At 45.4% G+C, this 14,504-nt stretch overlaps 1 protein-coding gene across 4 annotated transcripts in view; it reads left to right on the top strand.

Annotated features, from left to right (window-relative positions):
• rhobtb3 (Rho related BTB domain containing 3) overlaps positions 1 to 14,504 on the top strand; it is a 205,433-nt gene that overhangs the window by 143,315 nt on the left and 47,614 nt on the right. For all 4 annotated transcript variants that reach the window (XM_070884793.1, XM_070884785.1, XM_070884803.1 and 1 more), the window contains exon 5: positions 1,856 to 1,961. In XM_070884793.1, the coding sequence (XP_070740894.1) occupies positions 1,856 to 1,961 (106 nt within the window). The remainder of the gene's footprint in view (positions 1 to 1,855; positions 1,962 to 14,504) is intronic.

Raw genomic sequence — 14,504 nt, 5'->3', positions numbered from 1 at the left:
CATGACCTCCACCATCTAGAAGTTCAAGGGCAGCAGATGCATGTGAACACCATAACCTGCAAACCACAAATCATCCTGACTTGGGCATATATCACCATTCCTTCATTGTCGCTGGGTCAAAATCCTGGAACTCCCTACTCAACAGCATTGTGGGAGCATCTTCACCACACCAACTGTAGCAGTTCAAGAAGGCGGCTCACCACCATCTCAGGGGCAGATAGGGATGGGCAATAAATGCTGGCCTTGTCAGTGTCACCCACATCTCAAGAATGAGTTAAAAAACAAATGGCTGCAGCTTGCCATTAAAGGGGAAGTTGTGATGAGGATAGAAATGTGGCATAATTGATCACAATGGTGTTCTGGAGACATGTCAGCAACATTGCTTCCTTTGCTGTTGATGACGTCCTGCTGGACGAAGTACACCAAAGGAGGATGGCCCTATTTTGGGCTGAAAAATCACCCTCCTGTAGAAGTACAGGTGCAAACTGCATGGTTTCTAACTCATAAAATCCAGTTCAACATCTGTAAGAACTCAGGTATTGGTCTGACCTTTTAATTACTTGCAATCATTTTAGTAAAAGTATCTAACTAATCCTGTTTTTTGTATGAACTGTTAGCGGGCTGACAATTCAGTCAATTTACATTAATAGTTTAATCCCATTTTCAGCCAGATCTATTCTGTGCTTCTCAGGCTTATTTTAGAGTAATATTCCACATACTGCAGCATCTCACCAAGGCTTCTTTGACAGCACCTCCCAAACCCGTGACCTCTACCACCTAGAAGGACAAGAGCAGCAGGTGCATGGGAACACCACCACCTCCAAGTTCCCTCCAAGTCACACACCATGCCGACTTTGAAATATATTGTTATTCCTTCATTGTTGCTGGGTCAAAATCCTGGAACTCCCTCCCCATCAGCACTGTAGGAGTACCTTCACCACATGGACTGCAGCGGTTCAAGAAGGCAGTTCACCACCACCTTCTCAGGGGCAATTAGGGATGGGCAATGGAAACATCCTGTGAATGAATTTTTAAAAACTTAAATGATTCTCCAACAAAGATTAATGCATACACCAGTGTTTAATTGCCAGGATTCCTGCTTCTGGAATACAAGGTCATAACATCACTCTGTACCTGAAGAATTTCAGCTAATAAAGACATGGGACATTGAACTTTTGAAGGCACCATCTTGTTACCAAATGGACGATAACAAGTCAACAGCCCGTTTACACTCAGGCCAATTTTCTTTTCCATGACATAATTGGAAAAGAAAATTGAGCAGGGTGTAAAACAAGCTGATGATTTGCCATGGTCACAATACACATTTCCTACTCTACCCCCAGGGATGACTGCTTTGATGCTGAAGTCATTTCCGAAAAGAGAGATAAATTATTATAGTGCAGAAAATTCATTAAGTCTGAGGAAACTATGTTTTTAGCTTAAATGATGGTTTAGCATTGCTAGATTTTTCCCAGTGACTGCATGAGAGGACAATGAAATGCTGAATTCTGAATCCAAAACCCCCAAATATAAAGAGCAATAGCAAAATAGCAAAATGTTCAGCCATGAACTCATTGAATGGCGGTGCAGGCTCGAAGGGCCGAATGGCCTACTCCTGCACCTATTTTCTATGTTTCTATGTATCTATGTTTCTATGTTACTCTTGTTTGTTGGTGATGGGAAACAACACAATAAACTCAACAGTTATGCAGCATATGCAGTTCTCAAACTGTCCGAGAAAACTGCATCTGCATCACGTACAAAGTATTTTCCAGTTATATTTGAACTTAATTCTCCAGCTGTCTCAATCTTTGTGATTCTAATTCTTGTGCTTATTCTGTGCACAATTTTGCAGTTGGAATACTTTATCATCCAGTGTTTAAAGCAGAAGTCCTCTCCGAAGAAAAAGAAAAGGAGTAGCAGACCCCAGATAATCCCACCACCTAGACTTAGAGAGCCAGGTAAGAGAAGATAAGGGAAGGAGAGTTTGTGTATTCAGCTTATGTGATGGGAATATGGAAAATGGGCAAATGATTCTGTTGATTGTCATATACTCCAGGAAAACTTGTCTTATTTATATCATCAAAGATTCTGCCACTAATGGTTTTCCATCATTAAAATTGAATGGTCGCTTCAGAATGAGGGTCAGCCGTGGGAATGGGTAGCACAGTAGGTCAGAGCACTACCTATTTCTGGAAGTTGGCTGCAAATCCAATCCATACCGATAGGATGAAACTCTCCTTTTTCAACTGGCTGTAAGGGCCCTAGTGAAATATGTCTGCCAGTCTCAAATGAGTTCTTACTAGGTTTAAGTCCACAGCACAAAGCTGCCCTTGGGAAATGTTATTGCTGCCCAAGAAATCTTTGGAATTCTCTACCTCAGAGAGTTATGGAGGCTCGGTCATTGAATGTATTTAAGGTGGAGATAGACAGATTTTTGAAAGATAAGAGAGTCATGGGGAGCGGGCAGGGAAGTGGAGTTAAGGCCAGGATCAGATCAGCCATGATCTTAGTGAATGGCGGAGCAGGCTCGAGGAGCCAAATGGCTTACTTCTGCTCCTATTTCTAATGTTCTTATGTTCTTATGCCCATTATTTGGCAATTAAGGATTTAATAATATATTTTGTTAACATACTAGTTAATGTATTTGCATAATATTCCATTGTTTTAATGCAGTTATGCTCAGAAAAAAATAAAAGGGTAGCTAGTGTGGGAGTAGGTCCAGTCAGGCATGCGAACACTGTGGCTCGCCCAATGGAGCTGGTTGAGTGTGGTCAGTGCTTCGATGCTAGGGATGTTGGCCTGATCGAGGATGCTAATGTTGGTGCGTCTGTCCTCCCAGGGGATTGTTCGCATGCCTGACACAAGTCTCCCAAAGCAAGCGCTCTACTCGGAACTCCTACACGGCAAGGAAGGCCCAGGTGGGCAGAGGAAACATTTCAAGGACACCCTCAAAGCCTCCTTGATAAAATGCAACATCTCCCCTGACACCTGGGAGTCCTTGGCCAAAGATCGGCCTAAGTGAAGGAAGTGCATCCGGGAGGGTGCTGAGCACCTCGAGTCTCGTTGCCCAAAGCATGCAGAAACCAAAGCGCTGGCAGCGGAAGGAGCGTGCGGCAAACCAGTTCCACCCACCCTTTCCTTCAATGACTGTCTGTCCCACCTGTGACAGAGACTGTAATTCCCGTATTGGATTGTTCAGTGACCTAAGAACTCACTTTTGGAGTGGAAGCAAGTCTTCCTCGATTTCAAGGGACTGCCACTGATGATGATGAGGTCCAGTCGGAGATGCTTTCCGAAGGTTAGGATATTGAGGTGAAGTTTTTCCTGTCAATAATGTTAGGAAACAATGTCATTGTGAGGACAGAATGAGAAAACCTATTTTGTGATCATGACAACTTTTCTTTCTGAAATTATCGACATAAGGAATTTGCTGCCATTATAGAGTCATAGAAAATTAGGGGAGGTAAAAAGAGCTTAGGCCACAGTGGCCACTGAAGTATCTGGAGTGGTGCAGGACCGATATCTGCTCAGCTCTGCAATATCCAATTTCCCATAATGGCCTAAAACAGACGTTAGGACCATTACATAGGCAAGCATCGAGCCTAACACCTGTTTTAAGAGGCCGCCAGGGATATCTGAAAAATGGCCTGATCCATTATGAGGTAGGACGTTTTTCAGGCATCCCTTGGCATGGGATGTTGGTTCCTGAAATTGGCCCTTGTTGCACCCGTTTTACGCTCAAATTTCTACCCTAAGAAATCTGGCTTGTAAATTAAAAAGAAAGTCTATGTTTCTTTTTCATAATTCTAATGAAGACTTAAATAAAATTACTGTACAGAATTTTTGAGTGGAAATTTTAACATACACTGGTGGCCAGTCACCCAACTAGGACCTAGAAATTGGATAAGGCCCAAAGACGGGCGGTGTCACAGGCCAGTGCTATTTCTCTGCGCCCGTTGAAAGTGGTCCAGGCAGCACGCAAAATTCGTGATGCCTGCTGATTAGCACTCAAAAGGTGGGCCAATATCGGGTGCAGTCTAATGGCCAGCAATGTTTGGCCGAGGCTCTCTGCACTACTTGAAAGGGAGGTGCGTGTTTGCAGCAGCACCTCATTGTCAATCAGCCTAAAGCCATGGTACAGCTACCCAGACAGGGAGCAAGAAGGTTTTCGGATGTTGCACTCGCGGTCTTGGCAGTTGAAAGAAGGCGGGATGTCCTGTTCCCGTAGGGTGGCAGGAAGCCATCCAAGGCTACCAGTAGAAGGCTCTGGGAGGAGATGGCTAACTCTGTCACGGCCACCACTTTCGTGCCAAGGCCATGGATCCGATGCTGAAAGAAGTTTAATGACCTCACGTGGCAGGTCAAGGTGAGTGAAGGCTTCAGCAAATACCATATCACACCATCTGCACCACAAACCTCACACATTGCACAATGCACCACACCCCTATCACTCACCTACCAGCAATCTCTACTGCCTATCACCACTCATACCTCACAATCATGGCTTCATTTCACACTCCCAACCTTACCACTGCTGCAACACTCACACCCACATCTCACACCTTGCACACACTGACAGCTATTCAACTATGGCAGGCACATCTCTCAAACACATTGTACCACACTCACTGATACACTTCCCTTTCTCTTGCAGGCCAAGGTGTTTCATAACCACTGGGAGCAGCGGCAGATGGGAGGCGGCCAAGCCGCTGTACTCAAGCCAACTGGAGGAGTCCGTGCTCAACATCATTCGAGGGGCAGTGACCAAGGCCGTGGCAATGGGAGAAGTTGAAGCCCTTGCAGACAATAAAGGTATGACCTTTCTAATCCTTCTCACATCCCACTTCCCCCTTATGCCACAATCTCTTTTCATGTACAAGCTGCTTATGGTGTATGCATGGATATCTTGCTCCCGCAACCCCCCCGTACCCCCCCGCCATCCTCTCACCACAATCCGACTCTTGTGCCTTTCTGCTTTCTGATACTCTAGAACTGCCAGCAGGCCAGTCTGTCCCTCATGCTGTGGAGGAGAGTGAAGGAAAAGAAGAGGAATACACACCATCACTGTATCTGGCACTTGCAGACACCAGCTCAGAAACTGGCACTCTGCGGAATATAGAGGGCAGTATAGAGGCTGGAATTGCACATGGTGAGGCACCGGGCACGAGTGGGCTACAGCAAGGCCAGGGGGAAAGTGTAGCTCGGGGGTCAACTTCCCCGAGAGAGAGTTTGCGCAAGAGTTCTGGTGCACAGGACTCAGATGATGACCTTGATGGGGCAGCCTTCAGAGGAAGGGTGATGGTCACGCACACAGACATGCTAGGTGCAATGGCAAGCCTGCCAGAGAGGCTCTTGTCAGTATCACGGAGCATGGAGAAGTCCGGCTCCAACAATGGGCAGGGCTTTGCGCAGAGCTTGGAGCCCATGATTTCCAGGTTGGAAATGATGGACAACTCCAGGAGACCCAGCCATGATGCTGCGTGTGATGGGTAATGTTGCAGGTTCCATTGCAGCACAGGTGGAAGTGACCCAATGCCTCAGTGCTGCAGTGGAGACACAGACTGCTCTAATGCTGTCTAAGCTTACTGCCACCCAAGCTCAGACTGCTGCCATTGTGACTTGGTTTACGAGCGTCAAAAGGGGTTTCCAGTGTGTCGCAGCAGTCCAGCAATCTGTGCTCCAACAGATCGCTAGGAATGCTGAGAGGCTGCCCAGGGGAGTGGCAGTGGGTCAGAGGAGCAGGAACCTTTTGTCATTTTTCAGGATGAATGCATGCCTACTCCTACCTTGGACACTCCACCATTGCCATGCCACTGCCTGTCAGCCAGCAGCCCAGACTGCTGCTGACCAAGCCAAGGTAGTGCAGTCTACAACCGGGCCTTCTAGGTCCGCAGCTTGTCGAGGTCATCCTGCAAGGCCATTTGTAGTCTCCTCCATGGAAACTGAGCAGCTTTCCACAGCCATGTTGCAATCACTGAGGGAGCACTGCATAGGAGCACTCGGAAAAGGCACACGAGCAACAGGCACTAATCATAGAAACATAATGATTTTATGATTAAAATATGAACTAATTACCCTGGATTGCATAATTAGAATCATAGAAAGTTAGAAACAGCAGGAGGCCATTTGGCCTAACATGTCTGTGCCAGCCGAAAAAAAGCTATCCAGCCGAATCACACTCTCCAACTCTTGGTCCATAGCCCTGTAGGTTTCGGCACTTCAAGTGCAAATCCAAGTACTTTTTAAAGGCAGTGAGGATTTCTGCCTCTACTATCCTTTCAGACAGCGAGTTCCAGACCCCCACCACCCTCTAGGTGAAAAAAGCACTCCTCAACTCTTCTCTAATCCTTCTATCAATTACTTTAAATCTGTGCCCCCTGGTTATTGACCTCTCTGCTAAGGGATATAGGTCCTTCCTATCCATTCTATCTAGACCCCTCATAATTTTATACATGTCAATTAAGTCTCCCCTCAGTTCCAAACAAAACAACCCCTAGCCTATCCAATCATTCCGCATAGCTAAAATTCTCTAGTCCTGGCAATATCCTCGTAAATCTTCTCTGTACCCTCTCTAGTGCAATCACATCTTTCCTGTTAAGTGGTGACCAGAACTGTACGCAGTACTCTAGCTGTGGCCAAACTAATGTTTCATTCAGTTCAAACATAACCTCCCTGTTCTAATATATTCTATGCATCAGCTAATAAAGGAAAGTATCCCGTATGCCTTCTTAACCACCTTATCCACCTGTCCTGCTACTTTTAGGGATCAGTGGACATGCACTTCAAGGTCCTTCTGTTCCTCTACACCTCTCAGTTTCCTACCATTTAATGTGTATTCCCTTGCCTTGTTAGCTCTCCCTAAATGCATTACCTCACATTTATCTGGATTGAATTCCATTTGCCACTTTTTTACCCACCTGATCCGTTCATTGATATCTTTCTGCAATCTACAGCTTTCTTCCGCACTATCAGTCACTCGGCAAATTTTTGTATCATCTGCAAATTTCTTAATCGTGCCTCCTACTAAAGTCTACATCATTGATATATACCACAAAAAGTAAGGGACCTAGTTCTGAGCCCTGTGGAACCGCACTGGAAACAGCCTTCCAGTCACAAAAACATCTGTCGACCATTACCCTTTGCTTTCTGCCTCTGAGCCAATTTTGGATCCAATTTGCCACTATCCCTTGGATCCCAGAGCTTTTACTTTTCTGGCCAATCTGCCATGTGGGACCTTGTCAAAAGCCTTGCTAAATTGGTGTAGGCTATATAAAATGCACTACCCTCTTCGACCCTGCTCAAAAAGATCAATCAAGTTAGTCAGAAACAACCTTCCCTTAATAAATCCATGCTGACTGTCCTTGATTAATCCGTGCCTTTCTAAAGGTTACTGCACAAGATAAAAGCTCACAGGGTTGGGGATAATATATTAGCATGGATAGAGGATTGGCTAACTAACAGAAAACAGAAAGTCGGGATAAATGGGTCATTTTCCAGTTGGCAAACAGTGACTAGTGGGGTGCCGCAGGGATCGGTTCTGGGTCCTCAACTATTTACAATTTATATTAATGACTTGGATGAAGGGACCGAGTGTAATGTAGCCAAGTTTGCTGATGATACAAAGATGGGTGGGAAAGCAAATTGTGAGGCGGACACAAAAAATCTGCAAAGGAATATAGACAGGCTAAGTGAGTGGGCAAAAATTTGACAGATGGAGTATAATGTGGGAAAAGGTGAGGTTATCCACTTTTGCAGAAAAGATAGAAAAGCAAATTATAATTTAAATGGAGAAAAATTGCAAAGTGCTGCAGTACAGAGGGACTTGGGGTTCCTTGTGCATGAAACACAAAAAGTTAGTATGCACGTACAGCAAGTAATCAGGAAAACAAATGGAATGTTGGCCTTTATTGCAAGGGGAATAGAGTATAAAAGCAGAGAAGTCCTGCTACAACTGTACAGGGTATTGGTGAGGCCACACCTGGAGTACTGTGTACAGTTTTGGTCTCCGTATTTAAGGAAGGATATACTTGCATTGGAGGCTGTTCATAGAAGGTTCACGAGGTTGATTCAGGAAATGAGGGGATTGTCTTATGAGGAAAGGTTGAGTAGGTTGGGCCTATACACATTGGCGTTCAGAAGAATGAGAGGTGAACTTACTAAAAAGTATAAGATAATGAGGGGGCTCGACAAGGTGGATGCAGAGAGGATATTTCCAATCATAGGGGAAACTAAAATTAGGGGACATAGTCTTAGAATAAGGGGCCGCCCATTTAAAACTGAGATGAGGAGAAATTTCTTCTCTCAGAGGGTTGTAAATCTAAGGAATTCTCTACTCCAGAGAGCTGTGGAAGCTGGGTCATTGACTATATTTAAGGCGGAGATAGACAGATTTTTGAGTGATAAGGGAGTAAAGGGTTATGTGGAGCAGGCAGGGAAACATAGAAACATAGAAAATAGGTGCAGGAGTAGGCCATTCGGCCCTTCAAGCCTGCACACCATTCAATATGATCATAGCTGATCATGCAACTTCAGTACCCCATTCCTGCTTTCTCTCCACACCCCTTGATCCCTTTAGCCATAAGGGCCACATCTAACTCCCTTTTGAATATATCTAAAGAACTGGCCTCAACAACTTTCTGTGGTAGAGAATTCCACAGGTTCACAGCTCTCTGAGTGAAGAAGTTTCTCCTCATCTCGGTCCTAAATGGCTTACCCCTTATCCTTAGACTGTGACCCCTGGTTCTGGACTTCCCCAACATTGGGAACATTCTTCCTGCATCTAATCTGTCCAATCCCATCAGAATTTTATATGTTTCTGTGAGGTCCCCGCTCATTTTTCAAAATTCCAGTGAATATAAGCCTAGTCGATCCAATCTTTCTTCATATGTCAGTCCTGCCATCCCAGGAATCAGTCTGGTGAACCTTTGCTGCACTCCCTCAATAGCAAGAATGTCTTTCCTCAGATTAGGAGACCAAAACTGTACACAATATTCAAGGTGTGACCTCACTAAGGCCCTGTACAACTGCAGTAAGACCTCCCTACTCCTATACTCAAATCCTCTCGCTATGAAAGCCAAAATGCCATTTGCCTTCTTCACCACCTGCTGTACCTGCATGCCAACTTTCAATGACTGATGTAACATGACACTCAGGTCTCGTTGCACCTCCTCCTTTCCTAATCTGTCACCATTCAGATAATATTCTGCCTCCCTGTTTTTGCCACCAAAGTGGATAACCTCACATTTATCCACATTATAGTGCATCTGCCATGCATTTGCCCACTCAACTACCCTGTCCAAGTCACCCTGCAGCCTCTTAGCATCCTCCTCACAGCTCACACTGCCACCCAGTTTAGTGTCATCTGCAAACTTGGAGATATTACATTTAATTCCTTCGTCTAAATCATTAATGTATATTGTAAATAGCTGGAGTCCCAGCTCTGAACCTTGCGGTACCCCACTAGTCACTGCCTGCCATTCTGAAAAGGACCTGTTTATTCCTACTCTTTGCTTCCTGTCTGCCAACCAGTTCTCTGTCCATGTCAATACATTACCCCCAATAACATGTGCTTTAATTTTGCACACTAATCTCTTGTGTGGGACCTTGTCAAAAGCCTTTTGAAAGTCCAACTATACCACATCCACTGGTTCTCCCTTGTCCACTCTACTAGTTACATCCTCAAAAAATTCTAGAAGATTTGTCAAGCATGATTTCCTTTTCATAAATCCATGCTGACTTGGACCGATCCTGTCACTGCTTTCCAAATGCGCTGCTATTGCGTCTTTAATAATTGATTACAACATTTTCCCCACTACCGATGTCAGGCTAACCGGCCTATAATTCCCTGTTTTCTCTCTCCCTCCTTTTTTAAAAAGTGGGGTTACATTAGCTGCCCTCCAATCCATAGGAACTGATCCAGAGCCTATAGAATGTTGGAAAATGACCACCAATGCGTCCACTATTTCTAGGGCCACTTCCTTAAGTACTCTGGAATGCATACTATCAGGCCCTGGGGATTTATCGGCCTTCAATCCCATCAATTTCCCTAACACAATATCCCGACTAATAAGGATTTCCTTCAATTCCTCCTTCTCGCTAGACCCTTGTATTTTTGGAAGGTTATTTGTGTCTTCCTTAGTGAAGACAGAACCAAAGTATTTGTTCAATTGGTCTGCCATTTCTTTGTTCCCCATTATAAATTCACCTGATTCTGACTGCAAGGGACCTACAGTTGTATTCACTAATCTTTTTCTCTTCACATATCTATAGAAGCTTTTGCAGTCAGTTTTTATGTTCTCTGCAAGCTTACTCTCATACTCTATTTTCCCTCTCCTAATTAAACCCTTTGTCCTCCTCTGCTGAATTCTAAATTTCTCCCAGTCCTCAGGTTTGCTGCTTTTTCTGGCCAATTTATATGCCTCTTCCTTGGATTTAACACTATCCTTAATTTCCCTTGTTAGCCACGGTTGAGCCACCTTCCCCGTTTTATTTTTATGCCAGACAGGGATGTACAATTGTTGAAGTTCATCCATGTGATCTTTAAATGTCAGCCATTGCCTATCCACTGTCAACCCTTTAAGTATAATTCGCCAGTCTATCCTAGCCAATTCATGTCTCATACCATCGAAGTTACCTTTCTTTAAATTCAGGACCCTAGTCTCTGAATTAACTGTGTCACTCACCATCTTAATGAAGAATTCTACCATATTATGGTCACTCTTCCCCAAGGGGCCTCGCACATCAAGATTGCTAATTAATCGTCTCTCATTACACAAGACTCAGTCTTGGATGGCCTGCTCTCTAGTTGGTTTCTCGACATTTTGGTCTCGAAAACTATCCAATATTCCAGGAAATTCACTTACACCGTGTTGCTATCAGTTTGGTTAGCCCAATCTATATGTAAATTAAAGTCACCCATGATAATTGCTGTAACTTTATTGCACGCAGCCCTGATTTCTTGTTTGATGCCATCCCCAACCTCACTACTACTGTTTGGTCGTCAGCGTTTTCTGCCCTTTGGTGTTCCGCAGCTCTACCCATACAGATTCGACATCATCCAAGCTAATATCCTTCCTTACTATTGCGTTAATCTCCTCTTTAACCAGCAACGCTACCCCACCTCCTTTTCCTTCCTGTCTGTCCTTCATGAATACTGAATACCCTGGATGTTGAGTTCCCAGCCTTGGTCACCCTGGAGCCATGTTTCCGTAATCCCAATTACATCATATCCGTTAACAGCTATCTGCGCAGTTAATTCATCCAACTTATTCTGACTGCAAGGGACCTACAGTTGTCTTCACTAATCTTTTTCTCTTCACATATCTATCGAAGCTTTTGCAGTCAGTTTTTATGCATCAAACTCAGTGCTCCTCGCATTGAGACACAGAGCCTTCAGGCTTGTTTTTTAACACTCTTTGTCCTTTTATAATTATGTTGTACTGTGGCCCTTTTTGATTTTTGCCTTTGATTTCTCTGCCCTGCACCTTTCCTTATTTCCTTTCTACCTTTTGCTTCTGCCCCCATTTTACTTCCATCTGTCTCCCTGCATAGATTCCCATCTCCCTGCTATAAACCCTCCCCAACAGCACGAGCAAACACTCCCCCTCGGACATTGGTTCCGGTCCTGCCCAGGTACAGATCGTCCGGTTTGTACTGGTCCCACCTCCCCCAGAACCGGTTCCAATGTCCCAGAAATTTGAATCCCTCCCTCTTGCACCATTCCTCAAGCCACATATTCATCTTAACTATCCTACTATTTCTACTCTGACTAGCACGTGGCACTGGTAGCAATCATGAGATTACTACCTTTGAGGTCCTATTTTTTAATTTAACTCCTAGCTCCCTAAATTGAGCTTGTAGGATCTCATCCCATTTTTTACCTATATCGTTGGTACCTATATGCACCACGACAACTGGTTGTTCACCCTCCCCCTTCAAAATGTCCTGCAGCCGCTCCAAGACATCCTTGACCCTTGTACCAAGGAGGCAACATACCATCCTGGAGTCTCGATTGTGGCTGCAGAAGTGCCTATCTATTCCCCTTACACTAGAATCTCCTACCACTATAGCTCTCCCACTCTTTTTCCTGCCCTCCTATGCAGCAGAGCCACCCATGGTGCCATGAACTTGGCTGCTGCTGCCTTCCTCTGATGAGTCATCTTCCCCAACAGTACCCAGAACGGTCTATCTGTTTTGGAAGGAGATGACTGCAGGGGACCCCTGCACTACCTTCCTTCCACTGCTCTGCCTGATGGTCACCCATTCGCTATCTGCCTGGATAACCTTTACCTGCGGTGTGACCAACTCACTAAACGTGCTATTCACGACATCCTCAGCATCATGCATGCTCCAGAGTGAGTCCATGCGCAGCTCCGGTGCCGCAATGCGGAGCTGAGTCCATGATCAGATCAGCCATGATCTTATTGAAAGGCGGAGCAGACTCGAGGGGTCCAATGACCGACTCCTGCTGCTATTTCTTATGTTCTTATGTAAATGACGATTAATACTGTGCCTCAGAATTTATTCCAATAATTTGCCCGGGACCGAGGTTGGGCTGACTGGCCTGTAATTACTTGATCTTTCCCTTTCTCCCATTTTAAACAATGGTACAATATTAGGAACCCTCCAGTCCTCCACCACCACACTTGTAGCCCGAGAAGTAATGAATTGTGATAAATTAATTAATTTGGTTTGGAATGTTTCTTTTGTGGTGGCTCTCATTTCAGCTTTGTGCCCAGCAGGACGCTGTGATGTTCCGTGACAGAGGGATGGTATGATGGGGATGTGGCGAGCAATGGGGATGTGGAGTTTCCTTCACTGGAATCGGAGTCTGATGAGGCCTTGACAGACAGCCCATCCGGACCAGGAATCTGCTGCTTGCTGTGCCTCCCCTCCCCCTTGTTCTCATTCTCGTCCTCTTCCTCTTCCTCTCCCCTCCTCCTCTTCCTTTCCCTCCTCCTGATGTGGTCCCGGAAACCCTGGCGCATTCATGATGGCCAATTTGTGAAGCATGCAGCAGACCATCACAAAATAAGACACCCGCTCCAGTGAATACTGGAGGGCTTCTCCTGAGCGGTCAAGGCAGAGGAACCATTGATTCAACACCTCGACGGTCTGTTCAATGATGTTCCTGTTGCACCATGACTCTCATTATGAGTGTTGGTCAAAAGTGGTGGTGTTGTGGAGGGGAATCATCAGCCAGGTGCAGCTCGGATAGCCCTTGTCTCTGAGCAGCCACCCTTGCGTTTGATGTAGTGGCTGGAAGATTGCTAGCACACCAGACTGATGCAGGATAAAGACATCATTACTGCTGCCAGAATAGCGGAGATTGACCATCATGATGCGCTGGGTGTGGTTGCACAACAACTGCACACTAAGTGAGTGGTAGACTTTGCGGTTACGGAACATCTCAGGATTGGTATGTGGTGTCCGCAAAGCAACGTGGGTGCAGTTGATGGTGCCCTGTACCATAGGGAAGGCCGTCATTCTGGCAAAACCAGATGCGAGCTCGTCTCACTTCTCTCTGTTCAGAGAGAAGACAATGTAGTCCCTTCTCCTCTGTGACCTCCCGGATGCAGCGATGGACAGCAGACTGGGAGATGTTAGCTATGTCTCCTGCTGCAGACTGGGAAGATCCACTGGTGAAGAAATTGAGAGCCATGGTGACCTTGAGATCTACTGGGAGAGTTGTGTTCAAAGTGCTCTGAGGCTGCAGGTCTGATTGCAGATTGTGGCAGAGTTTTGTGACCACTTCCTAGGTGAAGCGGAGCCTCCTAATACACTGCTCCTGGCTTAAGTGCAGGTAGGAGAAGTACTCTCGGAAGACCATACGTGGGTAAGGCCTCCTGTTGAGAGCCTTTCTACGCCTCCTCTTCCCTCTGCGAGCATTTTCTCTTCTACTTCGCTGCCTCCGCTCCCTCTCCCGAAGATACTCAAAGGCGATGGGGACTGCAGGTAGAGTCTGTGAGCAAATGTTGTGAGCAGAAGTCTTTAAATGAGAATGAAGGCATTCTCCACTTGCACCAACACTCCGTCGCCTCAGGAACTTGAAACAAGTTTAGAAAGCTGCAAGAGTTGCAGATAGTTACACAGAGGCAAACTGAAAAACTGTCAGCAGCAAGTTTTTGATGACAATCCATTTAAATAGCTCCTTCCTGCTACTGAATGCTTGATCAGCTGGTCTTGATTAACACAGTCTGGCAAGTGGAGCGGCGAATGCAAAAATGGCAAATCGGGCGTCAGGTGAGTGTTGCACACTCACTGATGTTACGATTTGCTACATCTAAATGTTGTGTATATATAATATAAGTATACTCCCTGTACACTCAATGTACAGTTACATAAGACTACTGGATGTACCTTCACACTGTATACACTGTGCTTGTACCACCAGAGGGTGCAACTGGTGGAGACCTAGGGGCCACCTGTACACGACAGGTAACCAGGTATAAAAGGGAGCTCACTATGCTGTACCCTCACTCAGTAGCTGTAATAAATGGACT

Source organism: Pristiophorus japonicus, chromosome 1, assembly GCF_044704955.1.
Source record: "Pristiophorus japonicus isolate sPriJap1 chromosome 1, sPriJap1.hap1, whole genome shotgun sequence".
In the NCBI taxonomy this organism is placed as follows: domain Eukaryota; kingdom Metazoa; phylum Chordata; class Chondrichthyes; family Pristiophoridae; genus Pristiophorus; species Pristiophorus japonicus.
Note: the sequence above shows the minus strand (reverse complement) of the source record. Positions and strands in the feature narration are given on the sequence as shown.